This window comes from Callionymus lyra, chromosome 4 (genome assembly GCF_982586985.1).
Source record: "Callionymus lyra chromosome 4, fCalLyr1.hap1.1, whole genome shotgun sequence".
NCBI lineage: Eukaryota > Metazoa > Chordata > Actinopteri > Syngnathiformes > Callionymidae > Callionymus > Callionymus lyra.
In genome coordinates this window covers 4,888,996-4,911,022 of record NC_141821.1, presented here as the reverse complement: position 1 = coordinate 4,911,022, position 22,027 = coordinate 4,888,996, and the positions used below count along the sequence as shown (strand labels likewise).

Here is a 22,027-nt window from a genome sequence, read left to right as displayed (position 1 = left end):
TCAACACGACGACGACGTACACACTTTGATATTCGTCACAGTTTGAATAAAGTGTATCTTTTTTGGAAGAATTGTAAAAACGATCGCTGTTCTGCGAGCGAGGATTCTTTTACTTTTCTCTTCTGTCAATCTACTTCCGGAGTTCGATTATTTTTTTTGAAGTGACTTTAAAATACTTTTTTAAAAACGTATAATTTTTTGTTTATCTTTTCGTCCCAAATACATTTCTGTTGTATGTAAAAACTGTTTTATTTATATATAAATGTTGCACTAGATCAGGGGTGAGCAATTATAGTTCTTCAAGGGCCACATTCAATTCTGTGAATGTTGTTAGGGGCCGTCAAGAAAAAAAAGACGAGAAAATCCCCCCAAAAAAATGAATTCGCATTCTTCATTAGGCAATTATTTTATTCTTGTATATATGACGATTTTTTAAAGCATTTCTTCAACCAACTTAAAAAATATATTTTGAGGGATTAATATATACTCGAAAAATGACATACAAAAAGGAGGGGAAAAGTGTTATGTGAAAGTGTAAATGAATAATAAATACAAAATACACTTTTTAATGTATTAGAACCATTTAAACGTGATCATACTTTGACATCACGTGGGCCGCATAAATACAGTCAAAGGACCGCATGTGGATTTAAATGCTTCTTTAAGACATTAATATATATTGAGGTGAAGGTGTTTTAAAGTATATATATTGTATTGTTTATCATTATTTAATTATTTTCCCTTGATCCTATTTGTTGTTTATTGTATTTTTTATTTTAGTTCCGATTTTGTATTTGTGTACGTCTTTTTAATCTTTGTCGACCAACCTTTCCCTGATGTAACAAGTATTAATTATCTTTCTCTATGAACCATTTTTGTAGCTTGCAAAGGAAAGACTTTTCTATTAAATTGACTTTACTTTGTCTCCTTGAAACATTGTTGCACCAGAACCAGCTTCTAAGCTCCATTAAATAGATGAAAATGTTTGAGATCCTCCTCAGGTCTGATGCCAAACTGTCCAACTAGTTTTTCCTGACACCAGATCCGAGTCTTTAGTTCTCAGAGGATCAGATCTGCCACAAAAGAGAGGTTATGCAACAGGTGAATGAGGACGGAGTTGTTCCTTGTACAAAAAAGGAAGAAACCCTGTGACTTTAGGCCTGAAGCAGATCTTGTTCTTAAGCCCGAGAGAAAACAATTATAAACATTTTCTTCCTTCATGATTGTGCATTTTCAGTTAATACCTTTATCTCTCCTTTCCTCGTTGAGCAACTAATTCCCCAAAAAGCGAGTCTTAAGCCTGAGGGTTTTTACAACCCGAAAATCCAACATTTATCAATTTATGGATGAAGGTTTGGCCTTTTTTTTTTTTTTTTGTTTTTACATTTGGAATATTATAGAAACTTAGATTGTTTAACACAATTGACTCCGATCATAAAATACGTTTTTATGCTTTTGAAAAGCACAAGATTAAAATGTTCAAAATTAAACTTTTCAATTGAAAAAACATTGAATTCCAACTCAAATTAAATCGCTGTAAAAGATTAAAATGTTTTAATTGAAAGTGTCAATACCATGTAGAATAATTCCAACAGAAATGACAAAACTGTGGCTCAGACCAGCAGTTTGACGCGACTCGCCTGCAAAAGAATGTTATCTTGACACTCAAACCTGTAAATGAGGAGAAACCAGTGATGAAATTAAGAGTTTAATTCCAACAAAGCAAGCTAATCATCCAGACACGTCACATGTTTGAGATTCTCTTGATGAGGTGAGTTTGCTGCGACAGTCCCACAGATGAGACATGCAGTGACATCTACGTCCCCAAACTAAACAAAACTTCTTCTAACAAAGATCGTATTACAAAAATATTTGTATCCACTCAGAAGAAAAGTAAAAAGGGACACGTGAACTTTAAAAGGAGGAAACATGGATTCAAAGTGAACATTCGAGCAGTAAAATGGTATTTGGAGAGATATCGTTGAACGAGAACAAACTACGAAGAGGATTCGTTTCACTGGAGCAGCCGTTCATCCACCAAACTCATTAAAAAATAAAGCACTGGTTAAGTCGGTGACAGCAGTCTGTGGATATGGTGAACGACGACGCCGCACGGCGACCACTTAATTCTGGGGCGGGGGAGGAGGGGGCGCCGGGGGCATCCCGAAGGGCGGCATGCCGGGGACCCCCATTCCCATCATGGTGACAAAGTTGGAAGGGTCCATGGGCGGCGGGGGCGGCGGCGGCGCGTACATCATGCTGGCCGAGCCCGGAGGGGGCGGCGGCGGAGGAGGGGGGGCGCCGGGCGGCAACGGGGGCTGGACTCCGGGAGGGGGGGGCACCATGGAGGGAGCCGCGGAGGCCGCCGACTGCTGAGGCTGCTGCCAGGGAGGCAGACTGTTGGTGCCGGACGTGGTGGTCGTGGTGCCTGACGACAAACACATGATTGGTCAGACATGGGAAGAAGCTTTAATGAAGAGATCATGTGACCTGGTGGTTTTTTTCCTCTACAGGTTGCATCAAAGGAACTTTTTTATTCTAAATATTCAGTTAAAAATATGCTTTAATCCAAACGTATACAAATATATTTATTTTGATAGAACTTACTTACTGAAGTCACTTTTATTGATTATTTTTTCTCTTTATTATAAATATTTTTCTGAAAATGTTAAATAATTGACGTTGAACATTATCAATACAAAATATTTTATATATTATATTTTTAAATATTCAACATTCACTTATTTTAATGAAAATATTTTCTTTTATTGGTCAAATTATTGACAATATTGTCACTTATTCAAGCAATTTTTAATTTTTTAATAAAACTAAAAAAAACATCACCTTCCTGCAGGAACAAAGACCGAGTCTTTCTAAAAGAAACTTTTATTATTCCGCTGCTGGACTCACTCTGTTGCCATGGCATCGTGCTGGTTGCCATGCTGCTGGTTGGAGGTGGAGGAGGAGCCTGTTGTTGCCATGGCGGCAGGGGTCCTGAAGGGGGAGGTGGCTGACCGTTGGGAGGAGGGGGCGGAGGGGGCATCATGCCCATGGGAGGAGGTAGAATTCCTGCGACAACACAAGTTAATCAAGTAAATGAAGTCAAGTCGCCACATGTTCCAACTCTTACCCATGGGGTGCCCGTGAGCCTGGCCCATGGGCGGCGGCGGCTGCATCCATGGAGGAGGCAAGCCGTTGGGATTAGGGGGCATCGGGGGTCCTATGCTGGGCATCGGAGGAGGGTAACTGTGTTGCATGCCGTGATAGCCTCGGTTGTCACTGGGCCCCGAATTCATCCACGGAGGTCGATTCTGAAGAAACACATTTAATCATCGTCCGACTCGCAGGAGAACCCCTTGATTTAGATCACATACCGGGGACGGCTGGCTGCCGCCGGGGCCGGAGGCTCGTGGGCCCCCACCGGAGTGACCCCCACCAGATGAGGGGACCGGGGCCTCTCCCAGCTCGGCCATGAGGGACAGATACTCCTTGTCCATGCGAGCTTTGTCCTGGGCCGACTGGGGGGGCTCGGCTGTGCCCGGGGGTCTGTGTGTGGAGAAAGTGCTGCAAGAAAGTAAAACAAGGTCAGTTCCACGCAATAACAGAAAAGGAGGTAAAAACCCACTTCTTGTATTTTGGGACGATTTAAGTTCACTTAAAAAACACTTGGTATACAAGTCCTAATCTGACAAACTACGAGCCCGCTAGCATTACTGCGTCATTGATCTGTAGCCATGTAGTATTACACTGGTATCACTCTACAGTAGGACAGTAATAACGACGTGAACGTGGTGCATCATGGGTACCTGGTGTACTTGCAGTCAGAGGAGATGTGACCGGCTCCACCACACTTGGTGCAGAGTGTTGTGTTTGTGATGCTGCGCGGCTCAGAGTTCTGCCAGGGGCGAAGGATCCTGACGAGACACGAACACGTGAAATCAAATATTCATCCAACAACACAAAAACAAAAAAGTATTTTAAAAAAAAATGACAGATCGTCGACTGACCTGTTGTCATCTTCCCTCAGGGTTCCGTTCAGCCGGGCCAGCTCCCTCAGCTGCATCTTCCTCAAGTCGTTCTGATCCTCGGGAGTCTCGATGCCCTGCTTGAGGATGTTGCGGATCTGCTCCACGGCCTTCTTCACGTTCTCCATGGTGTTGGCGGTGACGAGGGCGTGCAGGGGCTCGTCCTCCCCCGGCAGCATCTGACCGTCCTTCCTTCCCACCTTCCCTTCCTTCACGGACCCTTTGCCACGAATCATGATCTTGGCACAACATTCCTTCTCGATGTTCTTCAGAGTGTTGCCACTGTTGAGAGGAAACATTTAACGACTCGGATCCATGTTGCAGAATCACCTGGATCTCACCGAGGTCCGATCAGGAGGCCGACGAAGTTGATCTCTGGGTACTCGTCTTGAGGAATCATGACTTTGTCGTTCACTCTGGTGGCTGGAGGCCTGAAACCATTACAGGTGCGTTGGTTACAGGAGAAGATACTGATGATGATGTAAAACTGAACAGAGACATCAGGGACGTCAAACTCAACCAGCCTGAATGAAATATTGACTTAAGTTCTTAGGTTATACAAATAATCGTCTCTGTGACCGAACCCGTTTACCAGTTTTCCCAGAAGTCTTTGTGCAAGTGTTGACATAAATTTGCTTTTTTTTTAATCTAATGTTTAACGCTGGCGTCCTCTTCGTCAAGATATCAACATGAACACAAATCTTTTTGGATACTTTTGTCCACCATCGGTTTTCCATTTTATTAGTTTGTTGCTTTTGATTAAAACCAGTGGCCCCATGTTACTAAAAAAAAAAGAAAAAAGGAGTAAAACAAAAACTCAATACGAGACTATGTCGTTGCAGATGAACCAGCTCGGAGCTTCCGATGACTTTTAATTTTGTTTTTTTTATTTTTAGGTCCCTGAAAATAATGCAGACATTAAACTGGTCTGCGGTCCAAAGAAACGTGGCGACCCCCGTTTAAACGGCTTATGTAAATCAGATGAAACCGTTACAAAGTTAAACACGTCCAGCGGTCTAAAGGAAAAAACTATTGCGTCACAACAGACATACTTGTAATCGGCCGGAGGCTTGAAGTCGGGGTTGAGGCCGACCATTTCAGTGATGAGAGAGTGACGCTCTTCCTCGATCTTCTTCCGCGTTCGATACTCGCGAGTGTTCAGCCTCTTGCCCTCGCTGTTGTAGATGGGCTCTGGAGAAGGGGACCTAAAAACCATGGCAGATAGGAGACATGGAGGAGGACATCAGCACATTTTCACAATCTCTGTGTCACTTTCAACAGCTACGCTATCAAGTCACGGCTAACCACGTTTTTAAACAACCTTTAACTGTCCAGATTTTTGAGTAGAAATGCTTGACATTTCTTTTTTTAAAGACCAGGCCTTGTTTACTGATGACCAGTCATGATGCAATCTCAGGAAAAATGACATGTTCACAGAGAAACTCTGTAGTGGTGTCCCAGCTTCATTTACGGTGGGCAACCAGGATTCCAATAGCAGATTGCATTTAGATATTAAAAAATTATTAAATGGCCAGAATATAACCTGCAGACAGGATTGTTGGCCTACAAGAAAAGAAGGTGGACGTAAGAAAAAGGAAACCAAACAAAACGTTCAAGCTTATGCAGAAGTTGCTTGATGGTGGCCTGGTGGTAGAGGTCCAGACCTCCCCATGGATGACGAGAACCTGTGCTGCTGTGTTAAGGAGGCTCTGCGCTTAAAAAGGGTTAGCTTGACGTGGGGTAATTTGGGTTAGAGAAAAGGAGTCAAGATTAGATATCAACCTTTTCTAAAGCTCACATATCAAGAGAGCCACATTTGTTTCCTGCGTGATGAGAAAACCCAAAAAATAAAATCTTCCAACGGCGACAACCTGAAACACCCCCCACTCGGTTTGTTCACATTTGTTTGGGGGATGATTGACAGCAGCGTTGCTGTGGAAATGTCTGATGAGGATCAGAAAGTACAGGCAACAGGGAGGTTAGCTGAAACAAGCAACTTCCTGTGGGAACACATCATTTGGCGCTCTTTTTTTAGAACACATGGACTAGGTCATCGGAGGCAAGAATGTCCAAGGACTAGTAACTGGAGGCGCTGTTCATAAGATTTAGTAAATAAATATTTAACCAGATTTTAATGATTAAAGCCACATTAGTGTCATAAAAACAAGTTTAATAATAATGTGTAATCCTGAGCATACATATATAACAACTAATAAAATAAGACGACTAAACTCATGACGACCTCAGGTGACTGTATACGTTTCCATTAATTTTGAACAAAGTACAAAATCTGAAGTTCAAATATACTTTAATTGTTTTGTTTTTTCTTTAAATTACATGAAATCAACCTTTGTTTAAGAGTTAAAAATGATCCAAACCCCTTTAAAAAAATGTTAGTTATTAATTTATTGATTCCTAGAGTACTTTGACAGCGTACTTAGAGTATTTTTCTTAAGAGAAACTACTACTAGAACCATCGCAAACAAAGCTGAAGTAATTGTAAGATAAAAGTTAGATAACAGACGCGTTCGTGAAGCTATAAAAAACCCCCAATAGATTAGGCTCCACAATCAGGTAAGGAATAAACACGACAGTAATTTGAGGCCTCAGCCAAAAAGGATTTGCATGCTCAGTCAAGATGGTGGCATTTTTCCTAAAATGGTCGCATCTTAACATGCATGTATTTTCAAAATAAGAGCGACTTCTAAGGTGCTTTAAGATCATAGTTTTAGGTCTGTGACTGAGTGGCTTGTCTTCACTGGCAAGAGTGAGGAACAAGACTGGGCTCTGTGAAGGGAGAATGAATGCCAGAGAAAGGCAGAACCCAGAATATGTGGAGAGTAATAAGGTCAATAAGGAGTCTTTAGTAGGGAAAAAATTTGGTAAACCCTGTACTGAGCATCTTTTCTTCTGTGTGTGTGTTTGGGGGGCGGGGGGTTGCTTTAGAGTGGAAACTCTGTAGCCAGACTCCCATCTTACATGCAAGAGTTTACAGGTCAATTCATAATATCACATAGTAAGAAAACCAAGAAATTAAGAAAACCTTATATATCAAATAGGTTACTTAATTTTAACTAGAAGAAAAACAGTTAACATAAAGTATTTTTAGTAAGTAAAAGATTATCCAAAACAAATTTGCTACTAGCTACCACAAAACCACATTTAGCTCATTAATCACATTTAAAACTGAAAAAATAAACATTCTTCCAAAAAGACATGGTAGAGAAATTGTTACTGTTAAAAGGTTTAATCTGTTTCCGACCTGTCCTCAGGGTTAACAGGGATTCCCAGGTCTCCTGTACGCAGTTTACGAGTCAGGTCTTCGATCTGCAGTTGGACTGGAAGAATTCAGGTTAGGAAAGAAAAAAAAAGGATGAAGAGAGTTGTTGTTAACACATTAAAGTTAAAGACAACGCCCAGAACAACAGAGCACCGTCTCAAACATCACTACTGAGAGTCTGTTAGACACAAAAGCACATCAAGCAAGTATAATACATGACAAAGAGCATTTCATAGAAACATGATCGCTTATAAAAATGTCTTAATTATCAGTAACATTACTAAACACATCCGAGTGATCTTGTGTTAAGGAACCATACGTTAGAAAAGACGATTGCACAATATAACTAATGCTCAATACTTTCTTTACACAGTGATCACATTGAAAGTATTTTACAAATAGTGTAACAACTTGATGCTAAAGACATGGGATATGAGACGGTTATTATTAATTCATACAATGTATTCTAGAATGTTAGTAAGGTACGAGGAAGACACCGCCTTAACAAAGTAACAACCAAGTTACTGCTGGCATCGACTATGGCAAAAAACACTGTTGTTTTTCTATATAAACATTAGTGTCAAACACGCAACTAAATAAATTGAAAATAAACACAATTTAAAGTGATAGTTCACCCAAAATTCAAACTCATTTTTTAATCACCCTTATGTCGACTAAGGGTTGGGATTATTTTCAGAGTAATCCGTTTCTTTTTAGATTCATAGACAAAAATGTTTGTTCATTTTAATGTTGTGAGTGAGCACCCTAAAAAAAAAATAATAACCTACATACTTCTCGTCTGTAATGTCAACAGGAAGTACTCCGGGTAATATCACGAGCGCTTCCAGTGTAGACAGTAGACTGTGTGAGCTTTGGAAGGGCTCACGATATTTACCAGGAGTACTTTCGGTTTATAGCGCTATTGGTCTTTGAAATGCCTGCCACAAGCGAGCATGAAATATAGACTTGTTCGGGAGCAATTCTTCTCATCGAGGCTTCAATATAGGATGGACGTTACAGACGAGCAGTTTGGAGGTATTTGGATGTTTTAAGTGTCTTTTTGGACGAAGATAAAGACAACTGAGCTACCGTCCCTACATTAAAATGAACAAACATTTTTGTCTACAACTATAATCTATAAAAAGGAACAGAATACTCCCAAAATACTCCCAACCCTTAGTCGACATGAGGGTAGAAAGTGAGAGTTGAAAATGAGTGAAGTTTGAATTTGGGTTGAACAAACCTTTTAACAAAGTAAAGTGTTAACAATCAAGGATGAATGTCTGCTTTTACCAGCCTTTGATAGTATCTAGTACATGGTGATACTATTTTGACATGCAATTCTTAAATATTGCAGATTGAAAATATTCTACCCTCATCACCAGATGCATGTTCTTGATGTCAATAATATGAAGCCACATTTTTACCTGCTAAATACACATTATATTGAGCAAGGGCACAAAGTTAAGGCTTTTAATTAAAGGTTTAGATCATAAAACCAAATAAGACACTCAAGTTGTTGACTGTTAAAAAGCAATGAATAAAATCATCACATGCACAATCACTTTGAATTGATGTTGCAGTGGGATTTCTCTGGATTATCAAAATAAATGCTGCTCACATTACTTTCATGTTCAAACCACGTTCCTGTTGTTTTACTTGTCGGGGAGGCATTACTCAATGATCAAAGTAAAAACTGAAGGTGGGTAAAAATGAATGTTTACATACCAAGAAAGAACAACCATTAACAATGAGTGGCATCAATAACAAGGTCAGTTATTGAGGAAAAACAATTGCAAACACCCAGTTGAGGGCCTGTGAGAGCAGTTTGGTTTGTGCTACACTGCTGCTGGAAGGCACGTTTGGTCTTAAAACCACCTTTTTCCATTTTCACAACACAAAATGTAGAATAAATGTTTAAAGCAGCATGTTTTAGAGAAATAATTCGCTTTTTTACCAATTTGTGTATTTAGATTTGCCATTAAAGCAGCATTGCTCACACTTTAGACAAATAAATATTAGCATACTTTAGTGTGTTAAGACATAATGAGATGCCTCCATGCACGGTACAAAACTGATGACGTGTAAGGGGGGGAACAGGCAAGACAGTGAGTTGTGACCCGTGGCTGGTAGACTTCAGCAAGCAGTGATGTATATTCACTGTCCTTGCATTAGTCTTAATAGCTGCTCAAAAGGTATCCCAATCCATTAAGTGCCACAGCATAAAACTTCCAACATTATACAATAGAGTTTTTGAATTAATTTAATGTGGTAAGGATTAGACAAAGATCCTGTGTTGGGGACTGTTATTGCCAACAACATGAAAAGGTGATCAAGGTATTGCAGAAAACAAATTTCAACTAAAAATAAAGGACATTTTCACATTGATATAGACCCATGCAGCCTCGAACAAAAGTTATCATGGTAAAGGGGGAAAAGATGCAAGTTCCATTTACAGGGCAGATTTAAGAGCGCAAAACATCATTGATCATTTACCTATATAGGCTCTCTCCTGGTCCCGGGTCAGTCCTGCGGGGATAACAGTGGGCATGCCTGGTATGATGGTCTTCTGGTCAGGCGTTTCACTGCTCCAACGGCTTCGCTTTCTTTGTTTCTTCTGCCCAAAATCTAAGCAGACGCAATGTAGATATGAGAAGGATTAAACATGGAAATAATTACTCTTGAGTTTCTGTAAAAAAAAATAAAAAAAATAACGTGTAACTGCATATGGGACCAGTCTTTATTCAAGGGTTCAACAGTTTCATGCTCGTTCAGTCTAAAGGTTGAGCAGAATTCAAAGGCCATTGTATTGTGTGTGCAAGTTAAGCATGTTCTTGTGAAATAATGCCATCAACTCTACAATTCAATATTATTCATCTTCGATCAGCAATCTCAATTATTTTAGATAAATTCCTTTACTCTGGTCTGCACTTTCCTCAATTTAAGAATACATACAACTTTGAAACTTAAATAATACCGCAATGTTTCTGTATCGGAGATCCAGGCAAACTTTAACACTCATTTAACGAGTCTCTAATTAGAATTGTTTACGACAATGTGTTTACTAAAACAGTACTCTGAACTTAATCCAATCGATGAAAGACAAAGTTATTGTGGGATATAAACATGTTTTAGTGAACATATGGGAATCTAGAATAGCTTTATGTGGAAGGACAATAGTGTGTCGATAGATCTTTATGCAAGGCCTGGAATCAAATAAGCTAAACACAGCATATGCTGCTAGCCATTAGCTGTGTAGCATTAGCAGCGTTAGCATCCTTAGCATTACCCCGCTAGTTTGTCATACCTGCTTTGACCAAGCCCGACATGGGAGGTGGTGGTTGTGGAGCAGCAAAGGTGGGGACGGCATTGTATTGTGGCTGGGTAAAAGCTGCAGTGGGCATCGCAGGCTGAAAACCTGGCATGGCGGTGAAGGAGGCCGGCGGCCCCGGTGTCTGAACTAGCCCGTTGCCCGCACCAGGCCCGGACTCGAAGCCTCTTTTAGCGCCAATGCTGGGATGCAACTTTCCGAGTGGAGTCGCATTAGCACCCGTCGCCATCTTCACGCACACTTTGTGTGTTTTTATTCGCCCAAATGAGTTGAATTAAATCGCCCTGCACGCGTCTTTAGGCACCATACGAACCTCTGTGGACACTAGAATCAAAATGGCGCTCTCTCGAAAGTCACAAATGTGTTAGTGGGAGGAGCAACTACGTCACCACTGATGTCTGGTGCCGACTCCAAGAGGGCAGCTCATTGGTCCGCTCATATCGCCCCCAGTATAAAGAGCTTCGATTGGTGTAAATGGATGTCGCTCATCAAAGGCAGGAAATGGAGACGTCAGAGCCACAACTTTGTAATGCTGCTCCTCACCGTTTGCTATTTTCATTTAGCATTATAACGTTAATACAAGAGTGTACTAAAATAACATTAAATATGTTTCATCCATCTATTCAAATATGGTATCAGCCCTCTAGAAAAATCAAAAGAAAGTTTGAATTGTGTCATTTTATTAGTGTTGACCAAGAATATCACACATCACCGACTTAGGACAGACCTTTATTTCAACCTGTTACAAATCCAGACAATACAGACAGAAATAGAGTAAATTGGTTCAACAATTCAAAACTGCTGCACCCTGTGATATTAGAACTAAATACCCTTGAACATGTACTAAAATTATGTGGAACGGATGCAGCATTTTAGTTTCAAAATAAAACCTTGAACTTTAACGTATTTTATCCCCTTTTTTGTAGAAAGTCTCAACCTTACAATAACAATGAAATAAAATGAAACACTGAACTACCACTAAATATGTTCACTGTACAAGAAGTAGCCCAAGTTTAGACAACCAAACATGCTACCTCAACATGAACTGAATTTAAAAATAAATCTAGTTTGGGCTGGACTAACAAGAGACATTAAATCACAACTTCCACATTCATTCCACAAATGCACTTGTATTATGTACACAGTATATTAATCAAACCTGATTTTCTGCACACATTTTATTGAAGAAAAAAAGTGTAAATAGTAAATCATGACTGTTAGTTTTAGTAGTTTAGACCTCGTTCAACAGATCTACTCTAAAGAAGAAAGCCATTTTTTAAGAATTGGTTGTGTGGCACATCTGATCTTACCTACCTGCTCCAGTTCTAACTCTTACATGGCAGGTTGGACAAAGCTTAGTAGTTATACTGTGGTGCTGCAGCAGGCGTACCGTAGGCAGAGCTTCTTGAATGGTCGTACGAGTAACCATTACCACCAGCTGACGCTCTGTGAATCGGACTTCGGTCGCGTGTGTAGAATGAGGGGATTGGGGCTGGAGGAGGCGGGACCGGAGAATACTTGTATGGGTCCACGCTAGCGTGAGGCAGATGTTCCCTCATAGCGGTGGACGGCGGAGTTGCTGCAGCAGGCAAGGGGGCGGCGCGTGGTTCCTCGTAATAATTGCCTCTGTACGAATTGGCCCGGTATTTGTCATAGTAGTCCACGACTCCGTACGGATTTCTTTCCACGTAAGGCGACCGTCGCATTTGGTAGGCTGGTACCGCGGCGTATTGTGTGTCGGTTCCTCGGTAAACGTTGTTGCTGCTGTAAGCAGCAGGCGGCGGCGGGCCGTACCGCATCTCACTCTCGTAGCCCGGGCCACTTTTGTACGCTGCGGCGGTGCTGCTTTGCTCCGAACCCCAGTTATAACCATGTGGAGGAGCGTATCCGCCACCGTACTTCTGCTCGGTGCTGTAGCCCGGATGATAACTGCCGTAGTGACCACTTCCCCCATATCTGGGAGCTTCGAATCCATCAGACACAGGCTCCGAGCCGTTTCTGAGGAAACCATTTTGGTCTAGAGGACATTCTTTGGACCAGTGGCCTTCTTGCCCGCAACGATAACAACCCGATCGTTCTCCCATTCCCGGCGCAGTACGCAGGCGGCTAGTCGAAAGCTTCACGCTCATCAGTTTGCCTTAAAAAGAAAACACTATGTAAGGACTTGAGTCTGCATTCATTCTCATAATACATTAAGACACCGATGCATGTTTCTTAAGAGCACCCCATTGCACGAACAAACCCCCTTTGTCATCACTTTTTAAGCTGAAACCGGCAATTCATGGAAAGTCATACGAAAACAAGGCATTTATTTAAAGTCTTCAATTGGAAGATCTTTAATTAGCCATTACTTGAGCGGTAGAACAATTTGGCCTACGCAAGAAATGTAACAGAGCTTCTTTGAAGAAGTATATGCTTTTAATATTAAAATTCATGTATTGAGTCGTTATGAAGCATTTTGCCAAGCATGTATTATTCAAGGAATTTCGCAGGAACTCCGATTTTTAGGTCGTTTTTTTTTTTTTAGAAGTATATGCACACGTTGATTATGTTGCAAAAACGTGATAAACCAAGAGACTGAGTTGAGAAGTTAAATGCGATCCATTAGAAGGCAAAACAATCTATGAATGTCTCTTGCTTGACGAAAATAATTGATAATGTACGCCATCAAGTCAACACAGCATTATCCAACAAATGAAGGTCAGCAAAAAATGTTTCTTTCTCACTGGTCCTTTACTCTTACTTACCTTGCAGGTGCGGAGAACTTACCTTTCAACCATTTAAACAAAAATACATTTGATTGTTAATGTACATCAATTCATTCAACCCTCCCCCATAAGTTCACCTTTAAATGCAGAGTTGTCTAACTGATTTATGGCCTCCGTCGCATCTTCGATTCTTGCCATGTGAACAAAGGCAAAGTTTCGTACGATGTCACACTCTAGCACTGATCCGAACTCTTCAAATTTGGCCCTGAGCTCCTGATTGCTGCAGTTGATGTTGCTAACATGCAGCTTGGCGGCTCCTCTCGACTTGCCACGACTCAGCTCCACATTCATGGGCTGCCCGTTCAGCTCATACTGGTGGAGCTTGCCGATGGCTTCTTCTGCTTCGGTTTTGCTGTCCATGTGCACAAACCCAAAGTTTTTGACAATGGAGCACTCAGAGATTTTTCCATACTGGGAAAACAGAGAGCGAAGCTCATCAGGCGTCGTCTCTTCCGACAGGTTTCCGATGAATACTTTCACCATCGTGGCGTTTGTCCAGATCACTGTAGAAACATGAAAAAGAGTATCAAACACCTGTATTCCAGACATATTCAACTGGAACATAACATATATCACAGAACAACAACTTTAAAAACTAAATTAGAATATAGTACTTCTATTGATGTCATGGTTAGAAACTGAAACAACTTTTAGCGTTACTCGTTTATCCAGTTTTTAATTCCCAAACATATTTTTATTCAACTCCACTTTCCATTTCATTTGGTGGAATTTGTTGGGCACGTCACATCGTTTTACTACTTTACTTTGCATGCATCGTCAGCAATGCAAGTAATATTGCGTTTCAAAACTCAATATTCTATCCATGTTAAATTAAATCAGAGTATTAAATACACAGGTTACTCTCCCAAGGCCCTATAGGACTAAGCGGTGGTCTAAAGAATTTAAAAACAAACATTCGTTTTTTTTTTAAAACAGTCCATTACGAGTTGAACGTGGAGATTTGTTCCATTTAACGATTTATTTGTACATTCGTTTGACGAAACAACCTCGTGATTAGCACCAGATGCTAACTAGCTAGCCTAGCGTCACGTCCAAACAATGCAGATACAATTCCGAGTTTCCTTTACAAGAAAATGCATCACTCGGATGTAAAGCGATGTCAATTTAGACAAACATAACAAAGTGCAATTTAGTGCATTAGGGTATTATTTATTTTTTTACATTAGAGGAAAGTCTTAATCGTAATCCACCATTAACTGATACATCGCTTCATGTCTCGTTAAACCGATGATTCTTTCTATATTCGTATATTAATTGAAAAAAAAAGAAAGACTATAGTTTAACTGTTTGATTTATATATTGCGACTCGTGCTGCGCACTCGAAATAGTCTCCAAATCGCTCACCTTTTCAGAAACCGATGTAAGTGTCGAGTCCGTCCGAAGGGAAAATGGCGGCTGTCGTTTTTTCAAGCAGGGATGCTTCCACTTCCGGTGTTAAGACAAAGTCTCAGGCCACAGGGGGCGCTGTTTCGTCTCAATGCTCTAATGAACAGACTGTACTGGATAGTAGTTTACAGCTTTCATTCTATGTATACCTGGAAATATAAATCATTCTTTCATTCTATGTTCACCTGGAAATATAAATCATTCTGAACTTTTCATACGAGTGTGAGACGATGTTGATTTTATAGCGTTTCCATTAAAAGATCCGTTTTATTCCAATATTGCTGCTTTTATTTGACAAGAACAAAGGCAGGAGGACGTTTGTATGCAATCCTGGCTCTTATACAAATAAAAATTACTTACTTACTTACTTACTTATGTTCAACATGGATTATTATTCATTTGAAGGTGATTTGTAACTTGAAATATAAATGATATATAAAGATAGTGGGATGCTTTGCAGAGGGCCATCTCAGATGAGAGAAATGTTTGATGTTATTAAACTTGTATTTCTATGACTAATTAAGGACATTTATTCTGTGGCTTCCGAGCTTTTATTCAGTAATAATAATAATATAATGGTTCATTATTTTACTCATTAAATAACACTTTATCATTCCCTATTATTATCATCCACTGCGAAAAAAACAAAAGGTTTCTTATCAGAAAAAAAGGTAATTCTTGAGTTATTTGGTATAAAGATTCTATATGTGATGTTTGAAGCATCTTTTAAGATTGATGGTTTATGATTTATTAACTGATCTCGGATGCTACTTTCAATACATCTAACATGTTCAATACACAAAATTAAGTTATATTATTTGGAAGTTATTTCACATATTATTTTGTTGAACATTATCACGAGACACTATTCTTATAAATGAGCAAACAAACTTAGAAACGCAAAATGATTCGATTCTTTATTCTATTGCTAAAATATTAAATGTGACATTTCATATTTGTTTACATTTTCAAGGGTCCGAGGTCTAGAAATGAAAGTGATTCTATGCCATTTTTAGTCGAGCGACGCCAGTGGACTAAAGTGGTAGTGTTTAGCCCGACGGGAGACTACATTTCCCATGAGCACTCGCTAAACGTTGCAAACGTTGCCATGTCCCAGTTTGTAGCAGTTGATGAATGTTCTGTTTCCAGACTTCCATTGATGAATGAAGGATGATACCAATGAGGTAATGAATCAGATTGTTGATAATAAAATATGATATGCATTATCACGGCTTTGTAAATAACATAACATTAACTTCGTTTTGTACCGTAATTCGACCCTCCTCCCCCCACCATCACAACCAGCGCGATATGTAGCATGTTCACACCATGCCCAAGAACTACAGTTAAAATATTTATTAAAATTTAGTACATATTTATCTGCGACTGGTTAAATGATAATAATTCAATGCACGTTTGTGGTTTGTAACTAAAAAGTCACTTATATTTCAATTTAATGATTAAAAAGATAATAATGAAAAATGTTTTCCACATTCCGTAAATGTTGAAAATAAATTACTTCTATTTTGATTTAATTATCAATTTATGTAATTTGTGACGATTAAATATTAACCAATCTTTGTTTTATTTCATTTGGGATTATTCAAACACATAACATTATTTACTGAATATTTATTTTACTTTAATAAATTATTAATTTAATGCACATTTTAGTTTGAAATGTGTAAATACATAATTGCAGGTATTATTTATATTTTAAACATGTTTATATTAAGCAATTAATGCTGGAATTATCGTGTCTTTTTAGGTCTACAAGAGCAATATTATTAAATGTACTGTGCTTGTAAGTTCTGCCCTTTTTACTTAAAAATGTCATCAATTCTAAATATCTCTGAAACTGTCCTGCAAGAAATAATAAATCAGATCAACCAATTGTATTTGTTATCTCAGCCATTGATACATTCTTTTATTCAAAGGATTCTACGTACTTATTGTGCAAATGTTGATGTTTTAGTGAATGAGATAGCCCAAGAGGTGCCTGAGAAGAATGTATTTCTCAAATTCACTTCTGATAATGGGTCGTTGTCAACGGCAATCAAGAGAAAATCACAAGCAGACTTTTGTGTATCTGCCCATTTTAAAAATGCTGCAAACTTTACTGAACAACAGAGAAATTCTAGAAAACCATGTCACATAAAACGACTTGATCAGAGCAATACAGACCTTTCAGAAGACAATACTTTCTTGAATGAGGAAGTACGGTCAGGCTTATTTCAACAAAGAAAAATGATGATGAAATGAAAACGATGACAAACATGTGCAAGAGATGTCACAGGATTCAACCAAGGCTTGGCAATATGGTGTGAAAGGAAGTTTTCCATGGTTCCTTTCTGGAAAATGTGCAGAACTGGCTCAATCAAAGGAACAACCAGCTGAACACAGTCCTTGTAGCTTCCTCTGTCTGCGTTGATATCATTAAATACAGTAATGATATGGTCATTTCTGAAGGATCTTGTGCAGGACTTCCAGAGTTAAGACAAATCTCACAGATTGTTGTTATCAACAAAGACCTATAATTTGTCTGCACACTGATGACCTCATGGTATGATGAGCATCCACAAATGTACAACTTCTTCTTCCACCTTCTTAGTCACTTAACTTTCTGAATTGAATGTTTTAGTGTTTCCTCTGTCACTTTACAGAGTTCATGAAAAACGAATTGTTGCACGTTTTATGATTAAGTTCTAGTTTTTCTCAAGACGTGACAGCAAAATCATCATCAAATGTGACGATATAAGGAAGCTTATCTCAAATGAGAGCCCAGATTATATTGCAGAACTAAAGATACAGCTAGAAGATAAGTAAGTAAGTAAGTAATTTGTATTTATAGAGCGCTTTTCTAGACCAGGGTCACAAAGCGCTTAAACAAACCAAAACAAAATTCAATAAAGTATATACTTTAAAGGTCAAGATAAAACTGATAACAGGAGTTCCAGAAAATCAAGGAAAAGCCTGAACAAATAAAAACATCTTAAGATGTTTCTTGAAGGAGTCAGTAGATCATCAAACACAGAGATGGTTCCAAAGCTTAGGAGCAAAATTCTGGAAGGATTTCTCTCCTCTGGTCCTGAACCGTGTTCAGGAACCATCAGTAAATTGTAAATCAGTAAAATAAGCTCTCATTGCAGTACGACTTCAAAGTCCAATTCGAAGATCCAGATTTCAATCAAGCGCTCTGCAATTGACCAGAATAATAGATTTGCCTGAGTGAGCTCCACTGACGGTAATTCCTCTCATGACTTTGGAGATGACCAACCTTATCTGTAAACCACCCAAGAATCAGATCGCAGCACAGCAGACACTGAGATATTGCCGTTATCTGAATCTTCACGTTTACCAAAGAGACTGTGGCCAGAGTTCTCTCAAATACCCAATTTCTCAGTGGATGTAGAGTACACACTGAGACGAGCAGATCTTTCATTCATGTAAGACCGTCTCCCGATGACTATCAAGAGAAAGCTTGCTGAAACTATTTACAGTTTCAAGGCTTACCCAGACGATGATAACTTTGAAAGTGTTGCAAAGTCCCTGATTAGCAAGCACCTAAAACGTCACGTCCGTCCCGGGTCTTATACTTCGCTTCGTGGAGAAAAATTAACAATCCAGAGTGTCACGGGTCGTCCGGGAGGTCTTCTCTTTCCGGCCAAATGGTCCTTTCAAGTTCCCTGTGCCACGATCCCCCGCAGAGGGAACTTCCTAATTTGTTTTCTTGTGTTAGATTGGAAATTATTCTACACTATACGTATACGCCATAAGTTAAATTAATGCTAAAAAGATGATCAAAATATAGAGTATAAAATACTAGCCTCATCTAAGAGCTTAAACGTTTAAATACACATTCACAACCAACATTTCACTTGCATACTGATATACACTGTGTCAAGGGTAGCTTGAAACAGACTAGAGATTATTCAGCGATTTAATGAAGGACTGTCTGTCTGCTCTGTTCACACCTGTGGACGTGAAACAAAAGGGCAACACGGAACACACCCAAAAGAGGGGGGCTGGAAGACAAAGGAACTTGCCCACACAACAGGCAAGGAAGGAAGTTACTCTCCAGGTGACTCGAAACAGAAGTTAACATAACAGAACCACTGCCCCGGAAAAGGCGACCCCCTGGACAGGAAACTTTCCCTTAAATGTAGAGACAACCCATAACCAGGGACCGTCTTTCCCGGAGCTATTGACCTGTACAGCTGCCGGCAAAGAGCGAGTCCGATCGATCGTAAAAGTTTCTATGTTTGTTTGTTTTGAAGCGGTGAATAAACGACCGTACACTCTGAATTGATCCTTTTTTCTCCATAAAGCAAAGTATTAAGACCCGGAGGTGACGTCGTGTTGGAGCGACGGTAACGGACTCCGGTTTTATCCGTTTTAAATGGTGCCGTGACGCGGATTTGTTTTGGAGATTCTTGGAAAGAGGAATGGCGACTGACTGAAGTTTTTTCTCAGCCGGACGAACGGGACAAAGATAAGGTAAGCAGAAAGCCTTTTATTTGATTTCTGCATTTAGTTTCGTCTGGCTGAGTTGATCGATGTCCGAAGCTGTGTGAGTGGATGGGTTGTGCGTTGATTCCGCTTGTAAAGCAAACGAACATATAACTTGTTGTTTTGGTTTTGGTTTTCCGTTACGATTCTCGGCACATAAAGTAATCACAGACAGAACAAAATTGGCCGGGGATTCTGTCGAGTGACAAATATATCTCTATTAGCACGTTTTAAAGGCATTTAATTCACCCTTTTAGAGAGGCTTAACCCCCGAGAGTACGAACGGAATGTTTTAAAAAAAAAAGGCTTTTCTTGGTTAAATAATCGAGTTTCTGGGTATGGTTACGCTGACTAGTGAGTACTTATATTATGATAAAAAATAAAAACACTTTCTTGATTAAATACAACGTTAACGCTAATGTGTGTTTTTTAAGTTTTTTGGGAAGAAATTTATAGATAAGCTTTCTTGAATTTCTATTGGTTAAAAAAGAGGTTTTTTTCTTGTAAGTTTTATGCTGCGAGTTTATTTTTAAAAAAGGGAAAAAACGGTTTTGTGGAAAGAAATTCTTCAGTTTCTATTGGGTTTAAAAAAGAGTTTTTTCTTGTAAGTTCTATGAGTTTTTTTAACAAAATAAGGGTAAAAATAACTTTGTTTGATTGTCATGTCATAATAAAGTTTGGGATTATAATATAGGTATTCAAGCGTGACAGTTCTCATATAGAGAGGGAGACGAACAATTGGTGTAAAAATAAATAAAATAAAAATTAATTAAAAATAAGGAAAAACAAAATAAATAAAAAGAAGAAATGGAGTTATCTGAACTGCGGTTAAAATGGCAGTCTCGTGGAATAGGATCATGTGGTGCTGTATTGTTTCGCTCTGTAAGTTCTTATGTGGAAAAAATTGCTCCGTTGGATCGGAAAAATGTTGTGAAAAACTGGTATAAATGGGCTAAAGAGCAAAGGAAGGTTGGAAATCTGCCTGATTGGGGCATGCCTATGCCTGAAGAAGATATTCTTGGTGAAAATGTGAAAAATATTAATCTTGAACTTGAAGTCATTAGGAGGAGAAAAACAAGCATGTTGTTTAGTGAAAAATACAGACTGGCTTTGTTAGAAAAAACTAAAACCGATAGAGACAGATTTTTTGTGATTATGGAAATGGTAAAAATAAAGTTAAATACTGAAGTGATGGCACCAGTGAAAGCTGTTAAAAAGGAAGTTGTTGATGAAAATAATGTAACTGAAAAAACTGATTCACCACCACCTTACCTAGAAGGTGGAAACCAAAATGTAAACTCACAAATGTTGTCTGATAGATTGCAAAAAATGGTAATGAAAGAAAAAGTGAACACCCAGGCTCCAGTGTTCAATGTTACAGGAGGGCAGCTGATGATGGATCAAGATGGTAATGAAATAGATAAAACAAAAATGATAAATGTAAAAGAGATTATGGATAATGTAGCAATAATAACACACAGGCAAGAAAATCTCACAAGAGATCTGTTAGACACAGCAGAAAAAACACTTAACAGATCAGTTGAAATGGCAATTAGACAAGGACAAAATAAAGAAGATGAAGATGTGAGTGCAGCCCTGACAAGTGCACTAGAAACCATAGAAAAGTTGCGTAAAAAAGCAAAGGACAAAGCAGATAAATTGAAAAAGAAAAAGTACAGCGAGGAAGAAAGCAGCAGTGAGGATGAAGAACTAGACAAATATTGTAAGTATAAACTTGACCCAGGCACGCCATTGAAACCTTCTAAATATACAGTAAAAACTAGAAAAGGTGAGAAAGGGACACTAAAATAAAGATCAGATGGATTAGGAACAAGCCTTTCTGGACAATTTCCTTTAGTGGTGAAAAGTGGAAGAAGGAGGGATTATACTGATTATGTCTCAGCAAGTATGATGGATGTACAATGTCTGAAAGAAAAACTTCCTCCGTTGGAAAGAGGAGCAGGTCCGTGGATTAATGTTTTTTGCAACAATATGACAGGAATTGTATTGGCTATTGGAGATTGGAGACAAACTGTTACAGCATGTGTGGGTGCTGATAAAGTGTCAAAAATAGAAGAAGAAGCAGGAACAGAATGCGAGCCTCATCAAACACCATTCTCTCATCATTCAAGACATATATGGCTGGCCATGAGGGAGGCGTTCCCTACAAAGGTGGATGTGAATGAACTAACGTCATGCATGTACAAAAATGAAGAAAGTGGTAGTGAATATGTAACACGTTATAGGACTAAGTGGGAGGAACAACTGGGTGGTCCACTAACTGACAGTCACCTTGCACTCTTCAGGGGGGCAATTGTAAAGGGATGCCCAACTTCTGTAAGAAACCGTTTAGAGGCTGTAGTAGGATTGGATAAAAAATCTATAATAGAATGGGAAGAATATTTAAGCCATTATGTTAAGATGTTTATCGAAGAATTGAAAGAACAAGAAGAATGTGACAAAAATGACATGAGACAATTGAATAAAACAAAACTCTCTGAGCTTCGTCAACAGGTCAAGGAAAGACAGAAAGAAAAACAAATGGCACAACGGCCACCAATTACTGCAGCCCCACAGTATTTCACACCACACGACGACTGTTGTTATTCATGTGGGCAACCAGATCACTGGAGTAATGAATGTCCTTTCTATCTTCAGCATTATTTAACAGCCTAAAATACAATAATGCATAAATCTGCTTTCACCC

The 22,027-nt window shown here is 39.1% G+C and overlaps 1 protein-coding gene across 3 annotated transcripts; it reads right to left on the bottom strand.

The window, feature by feature from the left end:
- Nucleotides 1-1,695: 1,695 nt before the first annotated feature.
- On the bottom strand, nucleotides 1,696-14,856 carry sf1 (splicing factor 1). 3 transcript variants are annotated; one of them, XM_087788540.1, is made up of 13 exons: nucleotides 14,770-14,856; nucleotides 13,464-13,907; nucleotides 10,613-10,876; nucleotides 9,802-9,933; nucleotides 7,288-7,363; nucleotides 5,078-5,230; nucleotides 4,367-4,456; nucleotides 4,008-4,307; nucleotides 3,807-3,914; nucleotides 3,375-3,564; nucleotides 3,131-3,311; nucleotides 2,911-3,069; nucleotides 1,696-2,428 (listed from the first exon to the last, which is right to left on the bottom strand). In XM_087788540.1, the coding sequence occupies exons 2-13, from the start codon at nucleotides 13,885-13,887 to the stop codon at nucleotides 2,124-2,126; spliced, it is 2,382 nt and encodes a 793-aa protein (XP_087644666.1). In that variant the 5' UTR covers nucleotides 13,888-13,907; nucleotides 14,770-14,856; the 3' UTR covers nucleotides 1,696-2,123. The 3 variants fall into 3 exon arrangements, with proteins under 3 accessions (XP_087644666.1, XP_087644664.1, XP_087644665.1); XM_087788538.1 differs by lacking the exons at nucleotides 13,464-13,907; nucleotides 14,770-14,856 and having other exon boundaries at nucleotides 10,613-10,970; XM_087788539.1 differs by lacking the exons at nucleotides 1,696-2,428; nucleotides 2,911-3,069; nucleotides 3,131-3,311; ... (6 more) ...; nucleotides 9,802-9,933; nucleotides 10,613-10,876 and adding an exon at nucleotides 11,350-12,773 and having other exon boundaries at nucleotides 13,482-13,907.
- Between the last annotated feature and the right edge of the window lie 7,171 nt (nucleotides 14,857-22,027).